Source organism: Rhipicephalus microplus, chromosome 2 (assembly GCF_043290135.1).
Source record: "Rhipicephalus microplus isolate Deutch F79 chromosome 2, USDA_Rmic, whole genome shotgun sequence".
Taxonomy (NCBI): Eukaryota; Metazoa; Arthropoda; class Arachnida; order Ixodida; family Ixodidae; genus Rhipicephalus; species Rhipicephalus microplus.
In genome coordinates this window covers 90,138,296-90,155,008 of record NC_134701.1, presented here as the reverse complement: position 1 = coordinate 90,155,008, position 16,713 = coordinate 90,138,296, and the positions used below count along the sequence as shown (strand labels likewise).

Below are 16,713 nucleotides of genomic sequence, written 5' to 3'. Positions count from 1 at the left end.
GTCAGGATTCACCCAAGCATTTTCTATAGGAAAATTTATAAAGTTAACGAGATCGCTGGGAGACAAATCAAACATGATTTTTATCATCGCTACAGTTATATTGCCAGGGCTTGTATATGAAGCTGGCAGTGATTGTACTACCTCTGATATCTCGTCTAGCGTTGTTGCCTTGTATTGATTAGCTTTTTCTGTGACCTGCAACGGGTGGGGTAGCACCGGTGTAAAGCGATCTTTCAGGCCTTCCCAACTGCTTCCGATGAATGCGACAATTACGCGGGTGATAAGCAAATCGTTTTTATATTTATTGGAGGCGGAACAAATTTTCTGTATCTTAAGAACCTAAATAGGGCTTTCTTACTTTTTGTCTTCCACATATAACTGCAATGTGACGAGTTGTACTCGTTTGCTCTGTCAAATGTATGTATGAATGTAGCAGCAACATATTCATAGTCTTTCCAATTACGTGGACACTGGTTGTAGATTAGTTTTCTCCGTGCTGCCTTTCGTCGTCTATAGTCATGATCACAGTCAGTGTTTTATCACGATGAATGAGTACTACTTCTAGTTGACTGCTTACTTCATTTGACTTTATTCGTATTTGCACCTAACAGCTGACATAAATTAAGGGCCTTTACCTGCTCCCTTTGTATTGCCTGTTCATTTAAGCCGAATCGTTACGTATCCCTAAATTTTGTGTAATTAACATAATTCCGGACATATTTTTGTCGAAGCAAGCGGGCATATTATTTCAAGCGATATTGGAAGGGGATCACTATTTCTGGCCGATGTGATGGTGGACCAAGATGAAATAATGCAACCTGAGTTAGAAAAAGTCATGTCTATCACAGAACGGTATAAGCCAGATACATAAGTGGGGGATCTGGAATTCACACACTCAAAGCCATTCAGACTGGCTCATTCTGATAACCGTTTGCCACAGACATATCGACTCTATAACCCCACGTTATGTAGTGTGAATTGAAATCTCCGGAGATGGTTATATTCGTTTTGCACGCTGATAATGCGGAATTGAGTAAACCAGTATTCACAACACCTGTGGGGAAATAAGCATTGTCTATTGGAAATGGCGTACAACCAGGAATAGATATATCTACTGCTGAAATTTCACTCTCTGTCGATGTGTATTGATATATTATCTTCGCCCTATGGGCAAATGTTGTAGAGATGAAAATTGCTGAACCCCTCTACATGAACGGCGTTCTAAACGAATGCAGTGATAGTGTCTAAGAATAAATCTTTTTTCTGCAGATAACAATCTTTCTTGCAATATCATTATTCAGAAAAAATTCGGTACAAACAAGTAAAAGATCAGTAGCTGAAGCGAGAATTGAGTAACAATTACACTGAAGCACTTTCAATAACAAATTCTGAAGGTAGACCTGTGGCTTCAAGTGCCTTCTTGATGATGTTGTCCTTTAAGAAATCATTCTTAGATATGCGAACCGTTGTCCTGGCACTTTTCTTTACTTCAATCTATAGAGGAGAGTGGATTTCGGTGAGCAAGGAGTAGCCCGGCGTTTAGTGACTCTATTGTCCAAATCCATATTTTCAACACTCTGTGAAGTGGTCTCGGAACCATTGCCACCGTCCTGTTCGCAAGGAGATGAATGAAAGAGTATCAGTGTACTCCAACGTACTTTCTACACTAGACCCAGTTTCTGGCGTAGTTCCTTCCATCTATGCATGCCTTCGTGGGTAAGCGCGATACCTGTATCAAGAGTATGATTGCCTGCACTATGTAAGATTTGGGTCATCTGAGTTCTCACAGCTTGCCAGATTGTCTCTGACAGGGTTGAAAACAGGGTGTTCAGTGCATTCGACATGGCCTTTCCTACAGAATTTGCCACAACTTCACCTTGAAATCTGGGCCAATGCACGGAGAAGAATAGGTTTTAAGGTGCACACATGTCGTGACGAGCGTGCTACAAACGTGCTGCTGTGCGTGCATCGACCAGTTCGTGACCACAGTGCATCGACCAGTTAGACACGCAACATTCCTGTTGATGCTTTTAAGGGCTGACCTCAGACAGATACGTGCCTATAGGCAGTAGATGAAGAAAGACAAGGCTATGAAACGACCTTTGTGGTCCTATTACTGTAATTTGTATTCAAGATAAAAATATACTGTCTGCTTTTATTGGTAAAACAAATAGTACACTCTTTTCGTTTTCAAGTAAGTTCTTTTTTATGAATATGTAATACTTGGAGGGCCTGCTGAATTCATACAATAAATTCTTTTCCGATCCCTCTGAGGGGGTATGAGCCATGCTAAAGGCATCATCATCATCACTATTATTATCGCACGTGTGGCAGGGGACTGCCACGAGACCAGAAGAAGAAACATGGAAGTTTGCGATGAACCGAGATCAACAGGTCACTTCCTTCTCACATGCCGCAGTTTCGTCTCACTCCGCCGAATAATACTAGAGATAACCATTGGTATGCTGCGATTGGCAGTTAATGCATCCACCCTTTTGTCGTTCGGAGCCAGTCAGTTGGGTGCGGGCCGCAGTGCTTTTTTGTCAGCGCTACATAAATTCATTCAGGCAACCGGAAGGATACGCTGCTAGTGGTACCGCCAGATGAATTCAATTCTTTGTCCCCCTTTTTCCGCTTTTGCTAACTTTTTATATATTCTGGTTTATCTAATTGTTTTGCCCTTTTTACCTTTTTTAAAGGAACATTATGAGTGTTTGTGGTACCGGGGTTTCAGTTCTGGTTTTGGAACCGGTTGGCTGGCCCGTAGGGGGCGTTTATATAGTGATGCTTGTGTATATAAAAGAGATTTCCTGCTTGGCTACCGGCTGCTGCGTACCTTGTGTCGGCCGGCGCTTCAGCGCCGTCCCGTCCGCCGCACGATACTACATTTTGGCGACGAGGATGGAATCCGCGTGCATCCGACCAACGTGTGCGTACGACCATTAGTTTCTAGTGCTACCATGTTCAGCGCTCTGGATACAGCCCACCGATACTGCGGATCACCAGTTCATGACTACCTGGACTGGATACATTTACACGTGGGGCGGTCCCACATTTATTTCCTCCGTATCCGGTCTGTCTCGGAAGCAGCATGTTCCCCGAAATTTCACCACCTCCGTTCCTGCAGTGCCCTGGCGTGCCTCCGATTCCCTGGTAGACTTGGAGTCGCGTCTTGCAAGTGTACGCCGACGCGGTGGCCACGGATGCTACGCCAGACACGAAGAAGGCGTTGCTGCTCAACGCGCTTGGAGTGGAGGGATTGCAAGCATACTATAAAGCTGCTGAGGAGCAGACGCTGCCTGAAGGGGTCCAGGCTACAGGAGATGGCGCAACATGCAATGCGTACCAGTAGGTCATAGCCGTTCTGGGCGCATTGCACCGCCAGAAGACGCTTTATGCGTACGGGCCCGATTCCGGAGGAAAGTTCAAGAACCGGGCGAGACTCTCGTCCAATTCATTCTAGCGCTGTGGTGGTTGGCCAACGACTGCAATTTCGGCACCGCAGCAGAGACAATGGTGCAGGACCAGATCTTGCATGGCCTGCGTGACCCCGACCTGCTTAGGTCATTCGTTCAGAGGGGGGACGCTTTCACAGTCCAGGCAGCGTTGGAACATGACAGGAAAAAGGAGCGCGTTGACCGCGCGTTTCAGCAGCTGGCTGCTCTGCAGGCCGACTCGATTACGCAACGCGAGCACCAACGCCGCGGCGTCGGTCCTCCTCGACCGATACTGCTACAACCTTATGCTACCAACCCTGATGTGCCATCGGTCCCTCCGAGGTCTGCGGAACTTCACATGCAGTGACGATCCCTGCTCGGACTGAGAGCGTGCTCGCTTGTGCTGCACCTGTCGCCGTCTCAGCTGGCCTTTCTCCTGGTGAGCCTGCTCCAGTCGTGTTGGGCATACCCGGACTCTACCTGCTTCGACTGAAAGTACCTCTACAGAGAGGGGGGCAGTTCCGATCGAGTCTACTTCTGCCGACCATTCGTTGCCTGCTTGCGTCTCAGCTATCCATACGTCGGTGGTGCCTGCTGCCCCCGTTCCGCATGAAGCTGCTCCTGCTCTGGCTGTGAGCCTTCTGAACGGGGATGATTTCCGGGAGAGTGTTTCTTGTCTGTGTCCACCGGAGGTGCATCCGCTGATCGTGTCGGCCATGATTCTGGAGGTGGTCCCTAATCTGCGTGCTGCTGAGGTGTTTCCGCTAGTCGCGTCAACGCCGACTTTGCTCATCCCTGCTCTCTGCGCGGCTCCTGCATTGGTGGCGCCAAGCCAGGCTCAATCAGAGTGTTGTTACCCGCTTGTTCCGGCCCCTACAGTGCTAGAAGTGCACTGGAAAGAGAGTTCATAGGCTTATTCTCTCACTACACCGGACTGCTGCGGGCGGCAACAGTACAGTCACCTCCTGTGGAAATGGGACCGGTACCGGCGTAGGCGTGGTAGACACAAACAGGACAGTGACTATGTGAACGCTAATAGATGGACATCGTGGCACTCTTTAAAACAAGAAAAACTGAGATCGCAAGGTGCGCAGGTTTGTCCAGAAGGTTCTGACGTGTAAGAGCTGTGCGTAACGCGACCAGCTTCTCTAGAAGGGCTAGTTCTCAGTCTAAACAGTGCCGTGTATAAAATGTGATTGGACCTCGTTACCCTACCTCGGGTAATAGGCGGCGCATAATCCTTGAGTTGTCCCTGCAACAACGTGTAGAGAAGAATGGCATGTGGTCCTAGATCTTTGTAAGATAAGCTTCGTTACATATATTGCATGCATTACACTAAAATTTATGCCAAAGAGCCAAAAAATATCGCGTATATTAGTGCACGACTACACATTTCGTCCTACATTTCTATGTAAGACTTGTATTGCAAGAAAACTTTTGACTTTTTTTGCTTTCAGGTAGGAAAGGGAAGGAATTGGTGTAAAGAAAAAAAAAGTGCCGCCATATCCACGAAGAAAATAATGATGAGTGGGCGAAGCTCCGGAGGTAAACCTGGTAACCCGTGAATCCTCCGTACATTTTGCCCACTCGATTTTATTACAACGCTCCCCTAGCGTACGTCGCCGCACTAAATCGAACGATTGGCTTCTACCAATGACACGCACCATATGTGACATCATTCCTATTTTTTAACACTCGCATCTTTCATCGGCAGCTACAAGTACTGCCATCTAGTGAACACTGCAAGAACTAAACGAGAGGTGACTACATACAGGAGACGCACAGCCCATGCCTAAAGAAGCTTCGCCCCTAAAAAATAAGGGCGGGGGGTAAGTGTAAACTTCGCACACGGATGGGTCCTGATAAACGGTGTATTACGCGCTTTATGAAACTTTTTAAGTAACTCTTTGTGTGCCGTGTGTGACTTGAGCTAGTGGTCGGCGTATTATTGACCGCTCATTTCAACGGGTAGACTCTTACAACACTAGTCACTGTCTTCAAGAGACTATGATACGAACACATGGGGGTTAACGGAGTAAATATCTTCCCACGAATGTACGCGTTGGCCCTACTGTTCGGAGCAGTTGATTACAACACACGTTTACTTACATTGCCTTATGAGCACCTTTTGACTTTGCGCCCTTGCTATGGGCCCTGTTTAGCATTGGCGCTCCTTCAACTTGGCGCTTCCAGTCTCAGTTTATTCTTGTGAGAACGATGTCACGTTGAAGTGGTAGGAAAAAGAGGGACGAGCCAATGCTTTTCAATTCCACGCTGGAAGCGTCATCAACTGCACTACAGGTGAGCCTCTGCATGAATCGGACGATGATATAGAATATGTTCACGTGTGCGAGCTTTTCTCCTGGACAGGCCCTTGTACCCAGTCCAAAGCTGACGAGTGGTCCGGCGCCTTGACGTAGTTTTCCAGTGACAGTGTCCAGAAAGCGATCAGGCCGGTACTTCTCCGGTTCCTCCCATAGGTTTGGGTCGTGATTCACCCTGTAGATGTTGAACAATACGTTCGTGTCCTTGGGTATGGGCTGCGTTCCTGCGAGGTTTTCAAGAATGTTATAATTCGAAGTTTGTATAACACGGTGACCACGAGCACTATTAGAAGCACACTTTTTGCAAACATTCGGGTTTCCTAGGTCCTCACTGTCACACTTTCTGCAATTCATTTTGGAGGCCGGAAGACGCGAGCTTCGCATTAGAAAGTGACTAAGGCGCTACTGATGTTTATATGAGCTACCCACCTTGTTGAACGATTGTGAAATTGCCGTGTGCGTGTGCTTGATTCCATTCATATCCTTTCCCCTCCCATTCTTATCGTCCTTACGTTTATGTCTCCCCTCACACCTTCCACAGCGCAGTGTAGTGAAACCGCGATATTATACATTTAGCCTCCATGCCTTTCCCCATTGAATTTCTCCCTCTCTTTCTACTTCTGGCCAGTGATGATGCAACTGTTGTATTGATTAACCTGGTACTACTATAGAGAATGCTTGTACTGTTTAAGAACACGGGAAGAGGGCAGAAACTAGTCCTGTGGGTCTCCTGTGTTTTAGAATACTTATCCATTCAACATTGTTGACGCAGAGCAGTAGTCGGAGGACAAAGAGCAACTACCATTGTTGACTTTTTTTCAAATACAAATAACATTTGTTTTTTATTTGTTATAGTGTTGATTATTTTTCACGTTCTGGGCTGGGACAAGGAAACGAGGAAGAAGAAGAGCGCGAGCGAGGGACGCGGGGACGCTCAAGTGACAGTGGTTCAAGTGACAAGTGGTTTATCGCATTCTTCTGCAATTTTTCACGTTTTTTCAAAGGAACATTAATATTGTTCCTATCTAACTTCTCTTTATTTTTTTAGCAAGCGTTGTAAAAAATGATCTATTATGAGGTACAGTGTGGCCAATCCCCCATGTGGGTATGAGCCAAGATCTCCTAGGAGACAAGACAAGACAAGTGACAGCAGAGCGCTTCTGAGCGCAGTTAAATCAACAAGTATATTTTTGCCTTATACCTTGAAGACGGAGTTGAGTCTGATCGCAGTGTCTGGAACGCTATCGTCTTAATAATTGGTGCCGAAGAACCGGGATTGAAAACCAGGACCCTACGGACGGCTTCCAGTCAACTGCAGTTGCATGGAGCGACTGAAGTCGAAGCGGACGTCGCGGCGAGCACGGAACACGATGATTCTAAACGAGGCAAGTGAGCTCCTCGCTAACGACTCTGCCTCCTATGACCAGCTCAACTCCATATAAGAGAGGCTGAAGGCTAATAACGAAAAGCTTAAAAACCTGAACAACGAGATTGAGCCGCATAAACCTGACGAGGAGTTCGAAGTCGAGTATAACGCTGTCTTACAATACGAGGACAGTGCTACGCGCATTCTCGCAGAGATTCTCAGCAAGAAAGATCGCATGCTAAGGACATCGACCGGAACTCAAGAAACAGTTGCCCAGACAGTCGCAGCACCATCAGACGGAACTGGAGTTAAATTGCCTAAACTGACAATAGCTCCTTTTTTTGGAGACCTACGTGAGTGGACTGAATTTTGGGAACAATTTTACCAAACTGTTCATAGTAACAATCGCATCACTGCCACAGAGAAGTTTCATTACCTGTGACTGTATCTTAAAGGAGACCCTGCATCAGTAATTGTGGGCCTTCCGACGACAGAAAGTTGCTACAGTGACGCTATCAAAATGCTACAGAAGCGATTTGGGGACAAGATGCGCCTGGAGCGAGAATATTTTGCCAAGCTACGGATGTTAAGCCCTGTCCGTTCATCGACGGACACCAAAGCGCTACGCAGCTTGTACGACCAAGTTCTCGTGAATATCCGAGGCTTAGAGACTTTGGGTGCGCACAAGTCATTTTCGTCAGTGCTCTGCGACATCGTACTGCGTGCTCTTACACGGGATATAGTCGTGCAGTATCATCGATCATGTGCCGTCCAGTTGGCATATGACTTGAGAGCTGAAGCTACACCCGTGGGACTGGACCATGTGCTCAACTTCCTGTGTATTGAGCTGGAAAGCCGGGAGAAGAGTGATTTTAAAGATGCCAAAGGACGAGGACATGGAACACTCCCCGTGGCCAATCAGTCGACGTACTCTCAGCGTGGGAAACCGACGTCATCTGTGCTTCACAGCAACTCTGTACGAGAAAAAAGGGACAACTGCGTATTCTGCTCGTCCAGACATCACGGATCGGAAGCCTGCACAGCTGACTTGTCACTGACGCAGAAGAAGAAACTACTTTCCAACGACAAAAGGTGTTTCCGCTGCACCACCAAAAGACATCGGGCATGGGACTGCAAAAAGAGGATATACTGCTCCAGATGCCAAGCTCGACACGCTACAAGCATGTGCGATCCCGATAGGTGTTCGCGGAAGTCAGACTAGCCTACCAAGAACTACGAAAAAACTACGACAGTCTGCGCATCACTTGAAAGAAGACCCGTCAAGGAAGGCTCTACCGCTTGCATTTTTCTTCAGACTTTCAGAGCATGGGCCATGAATGATGACACCTGCCGCTACATACGAGGCGTTTTTGATGGTGGCAGTCAGAGGACTTTCATAACTGAAGATCTGTCTAAGCACCTCAAGCTGAAAAGCGTGAGAGCAACTCGAATAGCCTTCAATACTTTCGCAAATACATCGGATCAAGAGACTAAGAGGCGTCGCATAGTAGAACTACGACTGCGAAGCCAGTTTTCCGACGCGGAAATAGTCTTAATTGCAATAAAGATCCCAAGCAACTGCCAAGACATCGCAGAGACTGCAATGGACGTAGCCTTCGTTGCGTCTTTCAAGAAGCTGGGAAACGATGTTGCCGATGAGCTCCAACATCCATCTATCATAACTAAGAGTGGAATCAGCGTACTTATCGGGTCCGATCAGATGTGGAAAGTGTTGACCGGCGAAGTTTCACGGTGCGAAGGCAACGAATCATTGATCGCACTGAACTCCAAGCTTGGATGGACCTTCCAGGGAAGCACATCGCACTTGGTGTCCCGACCAACTACTTAACAAATGATGGTGTGCGTGCTAAAAGCCCAAGCTACCGATTCCGACGAGATTTTGCGCTTCTTTTGGGAACTTGAAAACATAGGAATTACGGACACGATAAACAAGCCACCTGAAATGAGCAACACCATGAGGCATTTGAGCAAACGATTAGCTTTATAAACGGAAGATATGAAGTGACCCTCCCTGTGGAGGATAATTGCGAGCTTGGAAGCAGCAGGCAAGTAGTCTTTACTCTACTGGACAAGCTTGTCAACCGTCTCGACTCCAGGAAAGGACTGCTCGAAACGTATGACGGTACCATAAGGGAGTACTTGAGGGCAGGACACGCCGAAGTAGTCAGTGATGTACCTGCAGAGGTGACGAAATTATATTACATGCCGCACAAGGAAGTCATGCCTGAACAGGCACTGACGACGAAAATGAGAGTGGTGTTTGACGTTTCGTCACATGCCAAAGGATGCAAGTCCCTTAACGACTGCCTTGAAAAGGGTGACAACTTATACCAAGACCTCGTGCAAATTCTGCTACGCTTCAGAACGCACCCGGTGGCAGTTATCGCGGACATAGAAAAGGCATTCGTTCAGATTGCGATTCGGGAGGGCGACAGAGACGCTTTCCGTTTTCTCTGGTTTGCAGAAGGAGATTTATTCAAGGGCAAGCTGCAAGAGTGGAGAATGACACGAGTGCCTTTTGGAGCTACATGTAACCCATTTTCGCCCACAGCTACTATTCTCTACCACGTGAAAAGAGCACCGGCTGTCATGGCACAAACAGCGCAAACTCTTGCCGAGTCGTTTTACGTGGATGACTTAGTCACTGGTGCCGACACAAAAGAGGGAGCCGCTAAACTATGCCGAGAAGCGCGCACAATAATGAAATCGGCTGGCATGACATTGCGAAAATGGACAACAAATTCAGCAAATTTGATGCACACGCTTGAACATCAAGTGGAATCTACTAGTAATAAGGTGGTCGTTCTTCACGAAACGTCGGTCAAGGTCCTGGGTTTGGTTTGGAATCCTGCAAAGGATCAATTCAACTTTTCGTTTGAAAATCTATTCCGGTTTTTTACAGCACAGACGGGTACAAATCGATTTGTCTTGCAGTCAGCATCAAGAATTTTTGACCCGTTGGGATTTGTAGAACCATATACTATTGTCATACGAATATTGTTTCAGAGACTGTGGATACGAGGAATTGGCTGGGATGAAGTACTCCCCAATGACCTGCAAAAAGAATGGAATGATTGGGTCATCCAGCTGCCACAACTGCAAGACGTCGTCGTTCCTCGCTATCTAGGCGGCGGAGCAAGGAAGCCCAAAGTGCTTCAAGTACATGTTTTCTGCGATGCCAGTCCAGCGGCATACGGAACAGCGATATACGTCGTATCAAGTCCTGAGGAGCCGATACTGTTGATTGCGAAGTCCCGTGTAGCACCCATTAAGGAGACAACGCTGCCACAATTGGAGCTGCTGGCTGCCTTAATCGGGTCAAGAATGTTGGCATACGTGAAAAGCGTTTCGAGGAATGTTCAAGTTGACTACACGATGTGGACAGATTCCGCCATTGTGTTGTCATGGATCAAAGGTGACGTCAAAAAGTGGAAACAGTTCGTAGCCAACAGAGTCAATGAAATTAGGTGCACTACAGATCCATCAAAGTGGAGATACTGTCCTGTAACGGACAACCCGGCTGACCTACTCACACGTGGCACGACGCTTGAAAGACTGCTGTGCAGCTCAAAATGGTGGCATGGTCCCGAGTGGCCAACTGAACCGATGTCTGAATGGCCCCTACAGTTCAGTGAACAAGACATAGTGGAAGCCACCCAAGGTGAAGTTACAACAGTCGACGTCGCACTAATGACACGCTTCTCAGTTCCGATAATTGATATTCAACGGTACAGCAGGCTTCAGCACCTACTCAGAGTCACTGCGTGGATTTTCAGATTTACTGACCGATGCAGAAAAAGAAGTAATCATACAGGACATCTTGTGGCAACAGAAATCCTGAACGCTGAACAGTATTGGGAAGATGTACACAAGAGCAAGGCTTTCTTGAAGAACTCACCACTTTGACCAACGGCCAACCAGTCGAGTCTACATCTCGAATCGCTGAACTACGCCCTTACATAGACAAAGACGGAATTCTTCAGGTTGGAGGCCGTTTATCCCTCATGCATTCCACACAAGATGTCAAGCACCCAATCATAATGCCGTAAAGCCGCCACTTTTCGACACTTTTGGCAAACAGAGCCCATCTTCAAGTCTTACATGGAGGAGTTAGAGATACACTTACGCAGCTTCGGGAACGCTATTGGATTTGTCGAGCTCGCTCTTTGGTAAAAATAGTGCTGCATGGCTGCAATATATGGAAGCGTTTCAGTTCGGGCCCAGGAAGTGCTGAGACTGCTCCGTTAACAAGTCATCGAGTGTCACCAACGAACCCGTTCGATGTTGTAGGAGTCGACTTCGCGGGCCCTCTGTATCCACACACGGAAAAAGGGGACACGAAGTGCTACGTTGCACTTTTTCCGTGCGCCGTATCTAGAGCCGTGCATCTCGAGCTTGTCTCGGAAATGACATCCGAGGCTTTGCTGCTGTGCCTACGACGATTTGCAGCTCGGAGAGGATTACCTAGGGTGATCTATTCTGACAACGCTCGAAGCTTTCACAAGACATCGGCAGATATAAAGCGGCTACACCGAATGTTCTCTGAAGAGGACGTCGCTGGTCACCTCAGCACCAACGGCATTTTTTTTTTGGTGGGGTGGATGGTGGGAGCGCCTTGTATGATCAGTGAAGCTTCCGCTGCGAAAAATTATCGGCAAAGCTCGTCTGAACTACGAAGAAATATCGACAGTGCTGGCGGAGGTCGAAGCAGTCGCAAACTCTATAGGCCTCTGACTTTCATCGAGACAGATGCAGGAGAACCTTGCACTTCGACGCCAGGCGAACTTCTCCTTGGACGATGGTTGACTTCCATACCGTATGCGACCGCTGACGAAGTCAACGGTAATTCCAAACGATCAGACGCCATACGCAGACACAACTACAGGAAGCTGCTGGTTGAAAGTTTTCGGAAGCGTTGGCAAAAAGAATACCTGTTGCAATTACGATCTGCACACTTTGCCGACACGAAATCAAATGCAGCATTGAAGCAAGGGGACATCGTTTTCGTGCATGCGGACAACACGCCACGCCAGCTATGCAAGCTTGCAAGGGTCACGGAAGTGTACCGCAGGGCAGACGGTCTCATTCGTTCTTGCAAGATCAAGTTGCAAGGCGGTCACCTTGCGATCAGGCCGATACAAAGACTGTACCCACTTGAACTATGTGTTTAACTTTGCGTGGCCGGGAATGTTGATTATTTTTCGAATAACATTTGTTTTTTTATTTGTTATAATTTTTATGCTTACAACTAAAGGCCGGATTTATAGGAACTAAAAACAGGGTTTTAGGCGCCACAAATAGGCAGGTAAAACACTGTTTTAGGCTCCAAAAAAGCGTAAATATAGGCTCAATATACTTTGATAAAATTCAAATTTTTGAAGAAATATGCGTGGGATGTGTGTCTACGACAAGAAAGCAAATAAAACGCTTCAGTTTATCATGATACAAAGTCGTAATGGTTTAGCGTAGACATGCTTTTTTTTTGCCACAGGGTTTGCAGAATACGATCCCTCCATTTCCAGTCCAGCGTGGTCACTTAAGTACCGTTAAATAAGCATGCTTCTTGGTATCTCTTTTTTCGGCATGGCTGAGAAGGGCTACACAGGTCCAAATAGAGCAGAAGGATCTTTTTGCCTCGTAATAACTTGGTCAAAACTCACAGGCTAAATTTTTCTTCTACCTGTACCTTAAGGGCCCTTACGCAGGTTTGAAAATTTCGAAAAGCAAAGAGGAATGCAAGCACTGGGCACTCACGATTTCATCTGCCATGATTTGCTGTGCTATTCGCGCCGTAAAGAGGACATAAGTTAGACTGAGCACTGCTTGACCTTCAGCTCACGGGCATGCGACCCAACATGGTGGACGTGATGGAATGTTCCTGCGTACGTCAAAGTAGTACGCGACACTGCGAGACCTATCCGAGACGACGTGCGTAATTTGTGCAATCTGTTGCCTGAATAGAAGTATGAAGGTTGACATAAATATTAAAACACACGGACAGAATCTATGCGCGTTATTTTTCTAAAATTCGCATCGAGCGAGATGCAAGACTAAGCTGCCTCCAGTTCGTTTGCGTTGATGTTCTCGTCATTCTAGCACCGTGCTGGTGCCAGGATGCACAACGCTAGGCGTGTTTTTTGGTGCATCGTCTCCTAAAGGAGTTCCAGTGGTGCGATGCTGTGCATCGTGGTAAGGATACGTGACGCATGCCAGCCTATTCAAACGTGTTCGCATGGATGCATCCCACAGGAACAGGCGGCACAAAATGGAGAACGTCGCAACGACAGGACACCGCCTGCGTGCACGTCCTGGCATGGCCATATCATGCGAATGTAACCTTACGCGCGCATGTCGTCAGCGTCTTGTGATCTTGCAGCTCCGAGTTGCTCCGACACCAAATAGGGCAGGCAAGAATCGGGTTTGTGAAGTCTACATCGAGTGAGTGGTGAAGGTTTCAAGCTTGACCCTGCACGTCATATTTTCGCAGCTTGTGTAACGAGCGTATTAAAAAATTCCAGTCATACAAAGCTTTTCATTGGCCACGCAACAACTTCCACTCACGTGACATATTGAAGCGCCATTTAGGAGGCAAATGGCAAAAAAAACGACATGAATGTCATTTTTTTATCTACAATTTACTTTCCCTTGATGACACTCCACGGTTTCGCATTCATTCTTAATCGTCCTGCCACTGCACAGAAGTACCTCCTGCTTCCTGCGCAAACGAGCAGACGCCGGAAAGATGTGAGAAGGCGACGTGATGCTGGTGAAAACGTGTGAAGGCTAATCGACATTCATATTGGGTAAAAGGCCTCGTAGGCTGACAGTGCTGAAAACAATTTATGAGATGCCTTATAGGTTGCACTCCAGGGTGTTCCGAAAGCACAATTTTGCCAAGTAACATGAATACCATACTCCAGCTGTACTTGAAAGCAAAATTTGAGGTTAAATAGCGTTTACATGGGCACCGATTTCGAAAAGAGGCATTTATAGGCACTTATAAGGATTTAGGTGCCAACTTTCAAAATAGGCATTTATAGGCACTATAAAAGCATTTAAAAGCTCTCCCTACGCCCTAATTCGTGCTAATATGTCAAAATGACACGATATAGGAACGCAAGAGACAAAATAGGCATTTGCCTATAATCCGGTTTCTACTGATGACCTTCTCAGACGTCATCGTGAAGCACTGCTCGGTATAGTTCATCAATTATTCAGTTTCCAGGCTATGTTATCGGATAATTCGTGGCAACCTAGAAGTGCTGAAGTAAGTGTCGACGCATTACAGACTCTGGGATGTGGTTGCAGAGCACTTTGCTGTTTGCTTACGGACTCGCTCGAAAACTTTTTTCCTACACAAACATACCTGATGCAATAAACCTTGAAATTTCCGCTTACCAACTTTCGTTTCGGCGGTCGTCTTGTGGGGCATGCCGACGGGGGCAAAGGGATGACAGCGAAGGGTCTCTAGTATGCAGGCCGTTGTAAAAGGCAGCTTTTCTCGATCTTCGTAGACAGGTGGATCCATTCCTACGTGTGACGATAAATGTTCAGACAGAGAGTGGCATTACCTTCCGGTATGAACTTTCTGACTATTTCGCGTCTGTCGTTACACAGAAATGGTTCTAACAACTATTGTCTGAACATAATACAAGTGTGTAGGCTGTTGTTATTGGCAATAAAAAATCCGTTGATAATGCCATACCTCAAGTGTTCCAAACAGTATTAACCTTAAAACTGTTATTAGGACAGAAGCGAGGGCCATAGCCGCATTTACAATTGAAAGACCTACCAAAGCCTAATTAAAGGAAGCCCCGCTCACTGAAAATAACAAACGAAGGTACTCCTATGCTGTACGTGCAGTATCGGTGTAGAAATGTGTATTACTTACTGTCTTTCTGCAGTAATAGGCTATGCAGTTCCACAGAAAGGCTGACGTTGAATAATCTACGACTAAGTTACCTGCGATACAACTTCTTCAGCACAATTGTGTGTAGATTCTATAGGAATACCTAACTTCAGGATGACATACACTTCGCGAAAGATGCACAGAAATGATCGGTTGGATGCCTTCTCTCTTTGATCCCGTTTTCAAAAAATGTGTTAGCGCCGCAATCAAGTGAACCTACGGATTTTATCTTCGATAAAATCGTGTCTGCTGCGGGTTCTGTCTCGGCTGCGGAGATTGCATTTCGACGCAGGCAAAATGCTAGAAACCCGTGCGATGTAAGTGCACGTTAAAGAACACCAGATGGTAAAAATTTCCGGAGCTTTCATACGGCCTCTCTCATAAATTATGTCGTTATTTTCGGAGTTAAAGTCCTACCTATTATTATTATTATTATTATTATTATTATTATTATTATTATTATTATTATTATTATTATTATTATTATTATTATTATTCAAAATGCATACTTTACGCACCGTAAGATTGTAACCGGAAATGACACAATGGGAATAACCGGGACTAACCGTTTACAAAGCGATATGTTAGACAGTACGCTGTATTGACAGTGGTGAACTCGACATGTTGAGAACAAAAGAAAGTTAACCAAATTGAGAGTAAAGTACCACATTGCGTCTGGATGTAATACACCACAGAACTGTGTACTAAGCACATGTGCACGATTACCCTTCGATTACACTTTTTATGGTACATTCATCTTTTAAAATGAACTTGCTATAGCCGTAAGTCGGCAAAAAAGATGGAACTCACTCAGGCTTACTCAAGAAATACATTCTGCTTTGATAGCTCACTCGGACTTAAATTCACTGAAAGTTTCCTCTGCAGAACTCACTCGGACTCAGACACAATAAAACTTTGCCCACTCGGACTCAAACTCGCCAATATATCGCTCAGTCAAGCTTACTCCGACTCAAACTTATTGCTTCACCAAAGTCTGAATGAGCCCAAGTGAATAGTAGACTCATGAGTCCACTGGCGTAAAGACAGCTTTTTCGATCATGTTGTAAATGGTCTTTCACGCCAATATCTCACATAATCAGTGCCTCTACCACACGGCTTTTGATCGTACTTTCAAGAACGACTTCATCATTGACTGCAATCCAGTGAGGGCGTTTTTATAATATATGCGACTCACACGAGATGGGTCTGTCAAGAACGCCTTGTGAAAGATACGACTAGACGGAGCTTCTGCGCAAAAAAACGTCCAGCTATTAAGCAAGTTTTAACCACCACCACCTTTGAATTCTTAGGCACACCGCAAATATTATAGGTAGACCTTTCTTTGCAAGCTTTATATTGGTCTCCATGCGCTGTGATACTCGACGCGGGACTTAAAAGCGAAATGCGATCACGGCTATAAATATTTGCTTGCAATCAAAACTGCACTGCGCTTCTTAAGTAGGCGCTCACTTATGTTCTTGCGTTCAAATAACCGTACAACTTGAAATTCTTCACTTTATTATTCTCTGAGTAGGTATTTTATTCTAGTTGCAAAATAGCATGTAGCATGCAAGACAGCATGAGGTAGCATGTACTGTAGCGTTGGGTTGAGTAACTATATGCTACCTTTCGGTAATAGAGTTGCGCCATTGTTTT

General features: G+C 46.1%; 1 protein-coding gene across 3 annotated transcripts in view; it reads right to left on the bottom strand.

Moving 5' to 3' along the window:
* Positions 1 to 4,942: 4,942 nt before the first annotated feature.
* Positions 4,943 to 16,713, bottom strand: part of LOC119170813 (cytochrome P450 1A1) — a 72,824-nt gene continuing 61,053 nt past the window's right edge. For all 3 annotated transcript variants that reach the window (XM_037422075.2, XM_037422074.2, XM_075886623.1), the window contains 2 exons: positions 14,547 to 14,678; positions 4,943 to 5,985 (listed from right to left, as the gene is read on the bottom strand). In XM_037422075.2, coding sequence (XP_037277972.2) covers positions 5,633 to 5,985; positions 14,547 to 14,678 — 485 coding nt within the window. In that variant the 3' untranslated portion in view covers positions 4,943 to 5,632. The remainder of the gene's footprint in view (positions 5,986 to 14,546; positions 14,679 to 16,713) is intronic.